General features: G+C 45.5%; 1 protein-coding gene across 2 annotated transcripts in view; it reads left to right on the top strand.

Moving 5' to 3' along the window:
* CSE1L (chromosome segregation 1 like) overlaps positions 1-14,892 on the top strand; it is a 296,982-nt gene that overhangs the window by 202,580 nt on the left and 79,510 nt on the right. For both annotated transcript variants that reach the window (XM_069243443.1, XM_069243444.1), the window contains one exon: positions 5,306-5,409. In XM_069243443.1, the coding sequence (XP_069099544.1) occupies positions 5,306-5,409 (104 nt within the window). The remainder of the gene's footprint in view (positions 1-5,305; positions 5,410-14,892) is intronic.

Raw genomic sequence — 14,892 nt, 5'->3', positions numbered from 1 at the left:
GACCTCAGGGAAGGGGATGGCTCCACTCGGTATTGGGGAAATAGGGGATTGTGCGTACCAAAGGCGGCACGGTCTTTGAAGACCCTGGCCCTGCCTTGTTATGCAGATCTGCTAGCCATCCTGCTGGAGTGGGTAGTAACAACCCTCTACAAGCAAGCATTGTTTCTGATCTCTGAGAGCGGGGTCGGAGGATGGTGCCAATTGTACACTGTAGGAAGCTAGCTTGGTGTGTGGTGGACACCAATGGTGTTGGCACCTTATACCAGGTCTTTCTAGTTTGAAATTGGCTTGCAGACCCGCTGTCATGGATGGATTTGCTTTGGTAAGGAATCTGCAGCTAGAAGTATGTCAGATGGACAAGTTACTTAACTTCGGTAATGCCTTATCTGGTAGAAACAATAACCAGCTGCTGATTCCTTGCTGCCCCACCTATCCTCCCTGCGCTGCAAATTGATTTTTAGGGACAGGGACTTACCTTTCATTGCCCTCGTTTTGAAACCAGTGGTAGTGTTTTTCATGCCTCTGCGCTTCTTGCATGGAAAGTCGTGAAAAGGAACTGGCATCTGCACACATGGGTGGTGCCTATATGGGAACTGCAAAGTCATTTCTGGTGTGGAAGACGCCAATGAAGGATGCAGAGCCGATCAATGCCACCTGCCAGCGTGCAGGGGGGTACTGCTCATGAAAAATCTGGAGACAGTCTGACGCACGAGGAAGAATTCAAAGGTAAGGGAATTTGCAGTTAGATTTAGTCTCTACCAGATAAGGCGATACAGAAGGTAAGTAACTTGTCTGTTTGAATGTCAAACATACAGCAATACTGCTTCACATGATCTTTTGGTTGTTTTTGAAGTAGTTGCCAAAGGTTGCAAATCAAGACTGCTTAGCTTCCTGGTGAAGTGGATCGGGAAGTTGAATTTATAGAGGATGGTGTATGATGGAGCATATGTTCGGGGCTAGTGCAAATTGTTTGGACACAAAATCCAGCAAAATAATTCTGAGCATGGTATTGAAACTGGAGAAAAATATCAGGATGTCCTTATTCCCATAACCTTTCACACCACTGTGGGTAAACCTAGGTTTACATCTGAGATGGGGAATGTAGGGGGAGGATGGAGGGATACATAATACTAAGCTATATGTTTGACAACAGGCAACTTAAAGGGCTTGAACTGAACAAGCATGACTATGGACTGTTGAAGGGAAAAGCAATTTAGATATACTTTGGCCTGACATTGGGTACTTCAATCCCGAATGAGATCTGGATCAGGTCACACACTTACCACAATGGAAAAGTACATATAAACTTTGGGCTCATCTTCTCGGGCAGTAACTTCACAAAGTACTAATTTCAAATGGATGGTGGGTGGGGTGCAGAATCGGCATGCCTTGTTCTGGAAGGAAGGACCCGCGTATAATTGAAGAATGTCAAATGGCAGGATATTTGTAAGACATAGACTAACTTAGTTGTTCACTCGTGATGCAAGAGAACAATTTATAAATTCAAGTGTAGGCTTCACTTGATCCCAGCAATACTGCACAAATTGAAACATCCAGGTATATTCTACAGGGGCACATATAACACTCCTACTCTAATTTGGAACGGTTCTGGGGCAGCTTTTCACGTATCTCATGGGTCACAGGGAGCCATATAGCAAGTTGTTTTGAATTACTGCTGATGGGGACCTTTCAAAAGAAATCTGTTTCAAGCTCGTATCACCTAAACCCTTAACAGTGAAACAGGAAATTAAAACAGGATAGTGTAAAGTAGAAGCTCTCATAATAAAGAATAGGATGATATGAATGTTGTTCCTTTTAAGGAAGGAAAAGCCAGTGAATAGCACAAATTGTAATGGCAAAAAATGAATGATGTTTTGAAGCCTACTGGTGACCTACTTGGGTAATGACTACCAGGAGTTGACCTGCCTCAAAAGATTGTGGATCTAAAGCATCTTAGACCAAGCCGTAAAGTAGGAGCTCAGTGTATGGTATTAAACCAGGCGCAGAGAGAGGGGTTTCTGGACCCTTTAATATACCAGTTCCAAGGTCTCATGAACTGGGGAATGGACCTGGATGAAGCCAGTAGACTGGATACTTCCCCCCTACCGTGGCTACGGAGGAGGGTGCTTCTGATTCAGCGGTGGTGTGGAAAGCAGCCGAGGACCTGGACCTTGAGCTGCCTTCGGTGGCAGTCAGTACTAACCTCCTGACAGAGGTGCTTCAGCCTGTGGCTTTACCCTCTGAATCCCTGCCCCCATTTAATGAAGCCCTTATGGGTGTTGTGCTGGGTACTTGGTCCAAACCCTGCAGAGGGTCTGCTGTGAACAGGATTATTGCCCGTCGCCATTTCCCCAAGCTATACTTTCCCAAGCAGTTACTGATGGGAGATGGAGGAAACTACCCTCTTTTTGGCATGGTTACCCCCACTTTTTGCCTGCTGTCAGTATGTTTTGACTGTTTTCACTAGGATCCTGCTAACCAGGACTCCAGTGATTGTGCTCTCTCCCTCTAAATTTAGTTGCTTAGGAAGTAGCACACCCCACAATTGGCAGGATGTTTCCCCTGGTCCCACTATTAAACTAGTTAATCAACAAATGCAAGCAATCACCAATGACACTGATACTCATTACCCCACAGTGGATGAGACAGACCTGGTTCTCAGACTTAATAGAAATAGCACAAGACATCATACAGAGACTACCGGGTCTACAGGATCTACTCTTACTGCAAGGGAGGAGAGTTCTCCAAGAGTCAAAACCCCCAAGTCTAGCAGCTTAACTTCTGGCAACATAGTTTGGGCACCTAGGTCTACCAGAGAGTACAATGGTGGTCTCAGGGAAACAGAAAGACCAATAATAAGAAAATTGTATACAGCCTAGTGGGAACCTCAAGTTGGTGGCAAATATTGGGCTTATAATACGAAGGACACAACAGTCTTATAATAATTTAAACATCCGCTAGTCAGCAAACTGAGTTATGATTCATTTAAAGTACATTTGTCAGCAGTAGTGGCCTACACAAGGGGTCATATAGGAATGAATTTCTTCACAACCCGGGTAAACAAAAGATTCTTTGAGGGAGCAAAAAGATTAGCACCTCCAAGAAAAGTATTAGCTCTGACATGGAACTTAAATCTAATGTTAACACAGCCAATGAAGAAACTTTTCAAACCACTTAAAGCGTCATTAAAAATGGTCAATTTAAAGACTGCTTTCACACACACAATACAAATGTGTCATGAAACATCAGGAATACAACTCCAGATCAAAGCAAGGGAAGGCTTTGCTTGGAAAAAAGGGGCAACAATAGACTTTCATGCAAATACCATTACAGGACATTTGCAGGTCAGCTACTTGTTCTTCAGTGCACACTTTTATGAGGCACTACTGCACAGACATTCAAATGAACAAGGAAGCTCAAGTCGAACAGAGTGTTGGAATATTCATTTACAAGCGCAAACTCACTTTCAACCTAACCACCACAAGGTTAGAAACCACTACAAAATCAATGCACTGCATGTGAATCTGGAAAAAGTCACGCTGCAAAAACAAAATGGTTTCTTGCCTGTAGGAGTAGTTTTGCAGCTTGAAAATGTTTCTCAGTTCACGTGCGACCCATCTACCTCCCAAGAAGAATAGTGAACAATACCAAAATAAAAATCTGAAGATGGCAACCGTAACGTGGAGGCTTTCTGGGAGGGCGAATGATGTTGGGAGAGGCTGGATCAGACACCAAATGGTGGGACAGTCAGTGCCCAACCAAAAAAAGATAAAAAAAGCAAACTGAGAAGTACTACTACTATACAGAGGAATTTCAGACCCAACGACTAGATGCACAGCATGTAAATACAAAAAAATCTTCAAGCTGCAAAACTACTCCTATGGGTAAGAAACCATTACTGGCCAGGGGAAAACAGGAACTCCATCCCTTCTTAGAAACACCCCAATTTCTCCACTTTGCAGGGCAACTAACTTTGAAATTATCCACCTGCCATTAATGCCAAGACTTAGATTCCAGGCCAGTTGCCTAGTATGACAAAGGTTCTCTGGAAAAATAATTGCTTGAAAGTCAGTGCCATTGTTGGTGTCGACCTGTTTCTCGTTTGATTGTGTTTCATGCTAGAGTAATACTGAAGATTTCTCTTCTATTCCGTGTCCATGAATATTGGTTAAGATGTTATATGGTGCATTAGATGGTATTTATGTTATCAGTTTACATCCTCGCAATCTTCAATAAAATAACCTGCTCAACTCTCTGGGAAACCGGGAGTGTGAATGTAGATGGAACACCCTCCATTAAGATCCCAGTACTTTATTCAAATACTGAAGAAATGCTAGTAAGCTGCCAAAGCACAGTACACAGAATGGACCTTTTTTTCTCCGTAAAGCTGTACTAGTTATCTGACTTTTGTTGCTTGAGAAAAGCTGAAACGTTAAGATGCTGCTTCAGTGACGCTCCAAGTGCTTAAAAAAAGTGGTCACTTGCAAAGTTTTTCAAATTACTGAATTTAGAAAGAAACGTTTGCGTCCGTGAAGTCAACTATGATTTCCATGATTGATTACGAGTCCTTTTATCTTTGAACACTTTTGTAGGCCTGTTAGGTATTCTCTGTAGTATGGAATCCAGTCCCTGGAAAACAAGCGAGTTGTTGCTACAGGTGACAAAGATCTCTTGTACAGTTAAAAAAAAAATTGAACTGCCTTTAAGGAGTGTCCTACAGGAGCTTGGCTTAATTTGGGATCTTGAATGTTGAGATAGTGTACTGGTTATTCTTCACTTTGACATCTCTCAACTTTCAACGGGTAGTGCTGCGTTTTTGAGCTTGGATAAATCTTTGCTGCACTCAGGTTTTTTCTCTGCATAGGCGCTTCACTACATCTTGTGTGGCAGTAATATTTGTGTAAAGGTTGGGCAGTTTATTTTGGGGTACTGCCTCCCTCAAAGGGAGCAAATCTGAGATGGTTTTTAATAGAACTGAAGGTGCTTGATTCTAGAGGGATTTTTTTTCCCTTATGGAAGTGGGAGTAATTTGTCGCTGTACTTTCTACTGTAATTGATGGCGGTTTGTAGTTAGTATGTTTCTGCCCCTTCTCACCTTCTCAGAATATTAGTATTTTGTGAAGTGTCTAAGATAATGTGCACATTGGCTAAAATGGGTATCAGTCTAATAGGTAGAGTAAGTGTTTTTCAAAAATCCAGATTGTAGTAGGAAAATTGAACTGTAAAGCTCATTGCTTAGTCGGTCTTAAACTTTTGAAGTGCCTTGTATATTTGTTTTACACTTCTACTTTGCTTTCACTTTCAGGATTACATCGGCAGAAATGTTACCAGTTGTGGAAATTCTTTTAGCTAACCTATTTAAAGCACTTTCCTCTCCTGGCTCCTCTGAAAATGAGTACATTATGAAAGGTAAAGGCATTAATTGCTTTCACAGTAGCTTTAAGTGATTTTGTTGATAAAAACTAAATCTCATATGAATTTGAGTATATTTGCTATTTAAATGATCTAGAGGTAGAAACGCGAGTCAGGCTTTTTCTCCCAAACAATGAAAACGCACTGTTCTAATTTTTTAGACTTAGTTTTGACAGCAACTTTTATTTTTACTGGTCCTAGTCAGTGCTTAACTTATATTGATTGTCTAGTTCAGTGTTATTTAAATTAATGACTAATCTGGGTTTGGACTCTACCCAATATGTTACCAAATTTGAAGAAATGTTTTTGTTACAAATCATATTTTTATGCTCCATGATGCAAGTTTTTATCGTTCTCTGTTTTGCCACTGTATGCCACTCCACACGGACACTTGATGTAATACATCTGAAACAATGAGTTGCAATCTGCGGAAGGTTCTAATTTCACAACCTTCCCTGTTATATAGTGGTTGATGGTATTTCCGGGTATGGCGTTATTGCAATGAATACAATTATGACACTTTCTCATCCCGAGCCATTTAGTGGTAGAGAGAGTTGTAAGGGATGATCAAATTGCTTTAAAATTTTTGGATCTGGTGTATGTTAAAAATGCTTTTCTTGCCCACTAGAATAAGAGCCTTCTGCTCTCTGGTGGCCCCGAACAAAAGCCTGTCTGGGAATAGGGTGCAACACCCCATCCCACAGGATGACCTCCTAATAAACCTTCCCAAGGCGGCAAGCCTCAAAGGGCTGCCACCTTTGAAATCCAAATCAGGCTCCCCCTTACAGGAGAGTAAATCATCTACCCCCTCCCCCACCACCATCCAGAGCACACTTGGTTCCTGGAGAGGCAGAAAAATGAGCATGTCAGGTAGACTTGCCACTTCCACGCTAGTACCACCCCTAAGGTGGGCTAAGCTGAGGCGAACACACTTTTTCAGAGGTAAAGGTAACCATTTTTTAGATGGCATACCTAGGAATTCTGGGACAGGTTTATGCCCACTTCCCACAAGAAGTGGCTGTATAGGGGAAATTGTGTCCCCAAGGGTCAGTAGCCCATTGTCTACTATCCTACACGCCCTTAAATTCAGTATTTAGGGGACCCCTAGCACCAGTAAAGGAGATCCTGACAACCTAAGAAGACCAAAGACACTGAAGAGCTGCAAAAGCAGAAGTGGTGAAAATAAGCAGCTGAACTGTTACCAATCCTGCCAGCCTGTCTGCATCTCTCGTTGAACATCTGCACCAAAAGCAGACTCGTTCTGCAGCTGTGTCCCTAGAAACCTAGGAGGACTGCATGCCTTTGAAAAAGACTCAAGTCCTCGTGTGAACAGCAGACCTGTTCGCCAGTAAGCTCCAAAGAATGGACTCTGAAGCCTCTGGAACTGCCAAAACCCGACACCTGAAGTCACCACTTCACCTGCCATCTCCATCCCAAGTTGAAGTGGACCGCCGGTGCCAACAAAGTTCCCCAGCCCTCCAGAGTCCGAGGCCATCGTGGTTTCACCCTTCCTGGACTCCCCGATGACGTCTGCAGCCTCTGCACGCAGCCCCTCCTTTACCATGACTGCTCCAGTAAGGAAAACCTTACACCTAAAGACACCTCTGTACCCATCGCCTCTGAGCTGTGAAGAAGAGGACCAGAGGGGCCTACCTGTGCCTGAGCATTGTGAGCCCTGAGTGTTGCTGTTGGTTCAGCCGGACTGGCTTCCTGGCTAGAGCCTGCAGCCTCTGTTCGCAGTGGCCAATCTCCACTGTAACACATAGGGCACCAGATGCTGTTTTGCACCCTACACCCCAGCTGCCCCCTTGTCACTGCTGGTGCTGCCTTGGACCTTGCCCACTGCTTACCTTAACTCCTGGAGATTGGTCTTGTAATTTGCTGTACTCTACCTCTTTGCAGAACTTTTTTCCTGCCGTATGATAACATTGCAGAACTCAGAAATTGCAGTGTCTAATTTTTAAAGTGAAAATAATTCCTATTTAAAAACGTACATACCTGAGCGATCTTTCTTTGATGCCTAGACCTATATAAAATACCTACTATTTTTATAAATTGGTGTGGATCCCTTTACGTAGTCTCATTTATTGACTATTGTGTGCATTTGTGGATGTCTTGCACTCCTCTGTGTTAGGCCTAAGGCTGCTCGCCCACACTATCTCCAAATAGAGCACTTTGGGGTTGCATAGCAAGCCCTGCCCACTCACTGGGAACCGCTGGACCCCTTACACAGTATTGACATACCACATAAAGGGCCAGCTTCCTACGACCCTCATCTTCTTTAAACCCTAAGGCAAAAGATGAAACTGGATCACAGACAGACATTTGCCTATGGTGATTCTGCCTTTTAGCTGTATGTAGGAAGCTGTCTATCTATGCAGTGTACCAAAGAGGGTTACACTATCCAGACAGTACAGGAAACCCTTTTTGGCTTACAGGGGTTAAAGTAATAACTCTAAATTCTCTTTTTGTGATAGTGTGAGCAAGCAGTTTGAGCTTATCAGAGAGTAGTGCTAAGCATTTGTTGAACAGTCAATAAATGAGACACATTCAAGAAGAAACTCTATACCAATTTTAGAAATATACAACACTTTTACATATTTTTTCAAAACCAGAAAATCTTCAAAGCAAGTCAAGTACTGTTGCAGAGTAATTCTTCACAGTGGGGTAAGTAAATACATCAATGCGCTTTTACGCTGTAGTGACTTCCAATGGGTAAAGTACCCTTTACTGCTTAGGGATCTTTACAGACAATCTCGGGGGTTCCCTTTAAGTCGTAGGATGCTAGGGGGACAAGGTCACAAGAAACCCCAGCAGTTACGTTTTACCTGCCCTGGGGCATCTGGATGCAGAGCTCCTAGATGGCTTGGTGCCTTGTACACGCCACGGTTGGCGAAGAGGGGGAGGTCTACCTCAGCAGGCTGCAGAAGGGGACTTGGGGGGGCAAGTCAAGGAGTTCCCAACAGGGGACTCGGTTTGTGGGGGTCGTGGGAGCACCGTCGATTGTCCTGGGGTCAGGAGCTTTGGTGCAGAGGGTTTTGGTTGGCAGGTGCTTGTGTGTCAAAGGCGCCCATGGCTTTCGTGTGGCACTGCAAGAGGGGGACAAAACAGGACAGCTGGGCCACTCTTGGTGCTGGCCTCTACGTCCCTTGTTGGCTGGTCAGTCTTTGTGGTATTTTAGTCCGGATTGGACTCAAACAAGCTTTGGTTGCTGCAATGGGTTCAGTCCCAGAGTATCTATGCAAGGCGCCTCTGTTGGGGCCCTGGTGACTGTCACATGGTGTTGAGACAGATCTGGCCTCCTGGAGCTCGATGACCTCCTCCTGGGCGGCTGCTGTGTCAGTGGACCCAGTGGGCAGCAGAACAGTGAGTCGGACGTTGCGATTGGTGGCTGCATCGAATTGGCTTCTCCACTTCAAGGGAGATGCTGACAGCTTGGCGAAAGCTTTTGGAGGATATACAGCTGTTGACCTGGCCCATATGACTGGGTCATCCCCAAACCTTTTGCCTTCCTCCTCCTATTTTTTTCTGATCCTTTTTGTTGACAATAGGACTCTGGGTACTTTACCACTGCTGATCAGTGCTAAAGTGCATGTGCTCTCCCTTGTAAGCGTGGCATGATTGGCTTAAACCTGATTGGCACATTTAATTTACCTGTAAATCCCTTGTCCAGTGGTATCCCTATACTCGGGGCCTGTAAATTAAATGCTACTAGCGGGCCCGCAGCACTGCTTGCGCCACCCACAGAAGTAGCCTTTCAAACCTGTCTCGTGCCTGATAGCACAGGGCCTGCGCGTGCAGTTTACTGCCAAAAGGAGCTGGCATCTAAACTTACTTTCAAGGACTGGAACTACCCTTTTACCACATGTCACCCCTAAAGTAGGTCCTAGCTAGCCCTATGGGCAGGGTGCCATGTATGTAAAAGGCAGGACATGTGCCTAGGTGTGTGGCCTGTCCAGGTAGTGACAAACAGCCTATTTGGTTTCTCATTGCTGTGGATGCTGCCTTTCTCTTAGGGTTGCATTGGACATGCCCTACCTTATATCTAGGGGGTATTGTCTGATTTATGAGGGGTAGCATAGGTATGTTTGGTATGGTTGTAATGGTAGTGAGAAATTCTGCTTACTGGCATAGGTGGATTCAATATTACCATTATAGAAATGCCAGTTCTAGAAAGTGCTTAGGAATCTGGTGTTTTGCAGCTTGACTCCAATCCACGTCTTGGGCGGAGTGACAGCTGGACTTTGTGCATACTTTTCAGAAAGCCTGCACACAGGGAGGGTGGAGGTGTCCCAGAGAGGCATCTACATATTGAATGGCCTTCCTGGGCTGAGGGAGGGAGAGGCGGGGCACACCTGCATTTGTAAAAGCTGTGCCCTGGTCTCACACAAAGGGCTTGTTTACCCCCCACTGATGTCTGGAGCCTGTGCTGGAGGAGAGGGGACACTCGTGGAACCAGTTAAGACTGGTTGGATCCCCTTCTCCCCCTTTTGTGGAGACTGCGCACAATGAGTATAAGTACAGGGGGCTTCCCCCACATTTTTAGAGCACTTTTGGAACTGGGACTGAACTTCTGTCAGAGGAACTGCTGGATGGCACCAAATTACTCATCTGCACTGCTCTTCTGTCTGTTGCCGTGCTGCCTGGTGTCTGCTGGGTGGCACAAAGGACCCATCAGGATCGCATATCTGCTTGTTGCCCTGCTGACCAGCTGCCCCCCAGGCTTGGGATGGACTGGCATTGTTGGACTGGTTAAAGAGATCGGCCCTTCCTCCCTGTGGGGTGCTTGTCTCCCTGTTCGCAGCTGCCTATCTTTGTCCCCCGAGTGCCTCCAGGGAGCCTAGCACAGGAAGAGTGCTGCTTTTCTGCTCCTTGGTATCCCCTTGTACCAGCGCGTGGTGAGCGCTGCGTCTAACTACTCTTGTGGTGCAAGAATAGCGCTACAATTACCTGATGTTAGTTTGAGCCCAGCGCAGGAGAAGGGCTTTATGAACATCTGCCCGAGCACTGGAAATGCGCTCCTGACCGTGGTAGTTGTGCCCCCATCCCCTTACGAAGAACGGAGAGCTAGTGCGCCTAAGCCCGCTGTGGTTGGGGCACAGGAGCACAGTGGGGAGTGCCCCCGGGGCACTGGCCGTCACCTGCTTAGGTGCATTCACCAACTGTGGCCCGGGCCAGCTATCAGGAGAAGCTCATGCACCAGGTCGCCTGCGGGCGTATCTGGCTGGCAGAGGAGCAGCTACCTGAGAGGGAAAACCTCATCGGAAATCCCTTGTTGCTGCTGGCCTTCCTCCCGGTGATTGCGGCTCGTGGGTGGGAAAACCTCGTTGGAGGTCCCCTGCTCCTGCAGGGCCCCCCTCGTTGCCATCTGAGCTCGTGGGCGTAAACCTCATCGAAGGTCCCGTGCTCTCGCTGGGCCCCCTTACTCTCGCTGGGCCCCCTTACTCTCGCTGGGCCCCCTTACTCTCGCTGGGCCCCTTACTCTCGCTGGGCCCCTTACTCTCGCTGGGCCCCTTACTCTCGCTGGGCCCCTTACTCTCGCTGGGCCCCTTACTCTCGCTGGGCCCCTTACTCTCGCTGGGCCCCATGCAGCAGGCCGCTGTGGCAACCCTCGAAGGTGGACCCCGGACCTGCCAACGATAATACTGCCTCACCGCAGGAATAGGAATCTGAGCAGGAGCTCCACGAATGGGACACGGATGTCCGTTTTCACACGCCCATCATTCCTGGTGTGGTACCTGGGGTCGGCAGCAGACCGTACTCGTTCTGTTGAGAGAAGAATACAGTGGTAATTGCATGCCCTTTAGTGCCTCCTAGGTTACTGTCTTGGACTATTTTCATGTGCCTATTGCGCCATGTGCATTCTGGGTGAGGTGTCATGCCCTGCTCATCTACGATAATATTTTGGCAGTTATGATCAAATGTGTTACCATGATACATGTTTTCTAATGACAGTGTTACCTGACTACTGCTTATGTTGCAGGACAACCAGTAACCTATGTGTTTATGTAACTACTGCTGCCTTTTGCAGAGTACAAGTAACTGAGTAATGTTATGACAACTGCATATGTTGCAGGTGTTACTGACATGTGTTTGGTCTAATGATGTTTTATACAATACATTTTTTTTTCTATATAACTTGGTGTTGGGTTTCTTTTGTGGTGGGGTTAGTGCGTCACGTGTGTTGTGGGTGTGCTGTGCAGTCGCTTTACACATAGCCTCTGAGCTAGGCCTAACTGCTTGTGCCCAGCTACCAAGGGGGTGAGTAGGGGTTATCCTGGGTGTATAACCCCCTTGCCCTGAAAGAGTAGGTGGGTTCTGCCTAGCTTAGGTGCATACCCTAGCCAATCAGAAACCCCATTTCTAACAAAAGCTGTAGAACAAATTGGTTGTAGCGATTGTTGTGACAGGAGCAGTTGGCAGGCAGGGTGTGACAACAAAAGTCCACCAGCACTCCGCAGTTCTCACTTCTTTGGCTCTTCTTTGTCCCCTTATTTCTTCTGTCAGTTGAATCGGAGTGGTTCCTGGTGTAAGCAGGGTACCCAAATAATGAATTAGTGGCATTTAGGGTCGTGTTGGATGGTAGCCAATGGACTACTTACTCATGGGATGACTACAACCCCTATATGCCACGTCCTGTGAGGAGTGGACATAACCCTGTCCCAGAGTTCCCTGTTCATCCACAAACAAGATGGTGAAACCCTTCCTTTGTGGAGCATATCAGATAGTGCACCATCTTAGGGGTGTGAATAGCCTTGTAGTGCAACACGCCTACTTGCGTAGCTAATTTCCATCCTATTTTGGTGCCAGATAGGCCACAGGGTAGGGGATGACATTCCCCAGGTCTGGGGGAAGCCAGGGTTGCATGTCAAAGAGAGGCAGAGGCTTTGAAGCCTCCAGCCCAGATATGCTGATTTACTGTCCATCCAGCTGGAGGAGGTGATAACACCTTCCTCCAGAGCAGTTATTGTTTTTGGTCTCTTGAGAGCTCAGTCTCTCACCTCCAGAGGGCTCAAACATGTATGTGGTGGTTTCAGGGGGCACCTCTAAGGTGCCATATGGGTGCATGTCATAATAAATCCCATACTGGCATCAGTATAGATTTATTAAGACGAGGTGTTTGATACCAAACACCATAGGTTTCAGTGAAGCCATTCTATAGCTGGATAACTCATAATTACCATTGCCCAGTACACACCTTAAGATGGTTTCCTTGTTCACTTGCAATATTTAGCAATAGAAGTAGACATCCCAGGGGCATATTTGGTCATGCAGATATATCCTCACATGTAGTATAGAGAACCTTTGCCTTAGGGCTGGATGTAGGGGAGAATTCCATACAGGACATAGTGTATTTGGGCATTTGTACACAGGGTGTGTACAATGTCATATTTTCAGACTAGTTTGCACTGTTTCATGCATTCTGCAATGGCAGTCTGCATGTGTTTTAGTGTGGGTCTTTTAGGGTAGCATAATACATGCTGCAGCCCCTAGGGGACCCTCTTTAGTACCCATGCCCTAGGTGCCAGCAGTACCATTTATTCCGGACTTACAGGGGTGCAAAAGTCCTTGCTAGTTGGGTTACAATTGAGCATTTCGTTTTTATGGGAAAGAACACTGGTGCTGGAGCCTGGTTAGCAGGCTTCAGTGCTTTGTCAGAGTTGAAAACCGGCACTCAGTAATTCAAATGGGGCCAAAAGGTGGGAGACAGCTGCAAAGAGATGTCCATTTTCCTACAACATAATAGTCCTGAGTGATCTCTGCATGACTGAAGGCAGATCATATCCAGGAGTATGTAAACAAATTACTCACCTTTCCTGTACAGATCTTTTAAGAGCAGGACTTGGCACTGGTCTCCAAGTGGCTACTCTAAAATCAAGCCTTGAGAACCTGTTCTTATCAGCTGGACACCCAGCTATTGATACAAATACACATCCAGACACTGGTACCAAAGCCCTGCAAACAACCAGTTGATACCATTTAGCCATTGCCCTTGCTTTTTAGGCAATGTTCCTTGAAGAGCAAGTGCACCAGCTGGGTAATCAGGACATAGTTGATCTAGTGGTGTCCTCAGCTCTTTCAATGAAGACTTCTTACTTTTTAGCCCGCATACATGAACGGGCTCAGAAGAGCTGCAACAAATTGTACACTTAGTCAGAAATCTTAGTGTTTGGAAATAAATTCAGGGCTCCCTAACGCAGCTTAGATGATGCAGCTCAGTCTAGTAATATGCATTTCACTGATAGGTAAACAAAGGAATGTACCAGTCTGCTGGTCACTCACTCATACAGGCCTATGCCGCCATGCACCCTGTTTAGCTAGAACTCTGCTGCAGTGGCCGTCAATTCTCATTCTCAATCGCTGTGGAATCCACACCCAGTTTTACAGTGGAGGTGGGGTGGAACCTGGCCAGAGGTGTTGCATAACTACCTATGTTGGATGCAGTTATTTTTTTTCACTCCTAGTAGCCTAAACTTCTTTACATTAGCAACACCCTCCTGCCAACTCCACCCATACGCTACCAGCTAAAAAAAATATATCAGTGTTCACATGAACAGGTGAAGTTGCTATCCAGTGTACAGCTCAAGCGTGCAAGTGCCTTACCAGTATAGCGCTTTTTCATCCAGCACAACCTGTAACATGCACAGTTGCCTTTTAGGAAGAAGTCTGGTCCTAGGACTGCATGGAAATATTCTTATTCCTAACTACTCAAATATCAGAGTTATGTACAAGTTCAAATGTGGCCATTCTGTGCTTGAATGAGGTACTTCGTACTGTTATTCTGGTGGTCTCACACTCCATATCTGCAATAATTCTGTTACGGAATCTCGTTGAGAGGTCTTAGACTTGAAGAAAGATGGAATCTGTGCAGAGGATTTCAGATCACTGCTGTTTCTCGTGCATTCTTGCATTCATCATTATTATTAGTAATAGCATTATTTGGATTGTGTTCTATGATGACACGGGCCCTCAGATTGTTCTGAGAAGTGGGAACTGGTTGACATTAAGGAGTTTGTAAGGGTAAACTACAATGTTGATGTTTTTTTTGAGGATTGAAATCAGTAAGGAGAAACAAATTCTTTGAAAAGCAAAGAGTCATCCTTTCAGTTCTGTCAAGTGCCCGTTCCTAGAAAAGCTATAAATACGAATGACCAAGGCAGTGTTCTGTGCTGTGGATTATTGAATATGTTCTTGGTTGGTGGTGTTTGGGCTACAATTTGTCTCTAATTATTATTGCTACATTGAACATTTTGCTCTGTGGACATAGCAGGAGAAAATTAAACATTAGTACCCATTTTATAGAAACTTACAAAGGCTTATTTCTGTCAATAATTTTAGGTGGCTGCTTATCCCTTCACCAAGTTTCTATTTCTGTAATATATTTTTGTAATTGCTGTAGGTAGTTGATCTCAAGATGCCGTCTTCATAAATCCCCTGAGCTGTAATGGGAAAACCTATGGGAAAAAAAAGGATATAAAA

The sequence above is a fragment of the Pleurodeles waltl genome, chromosome 7 (assembly GCF_031143425.1).
Source record: "Pleurodeles waltl isolate 20211129_DDA chromosome 7, aPleWal1.hap1.20221129, whole genome shotgun sequence".
NCBI lineage: Eukaryota > Metazoa > Chordata > Amphibia > Caudata > Salamandridae > Pleurodeles > Pleurodeles waltl.
This window is presented reverse-complemented; position numbering and strand designations above follow the sequence as displayed.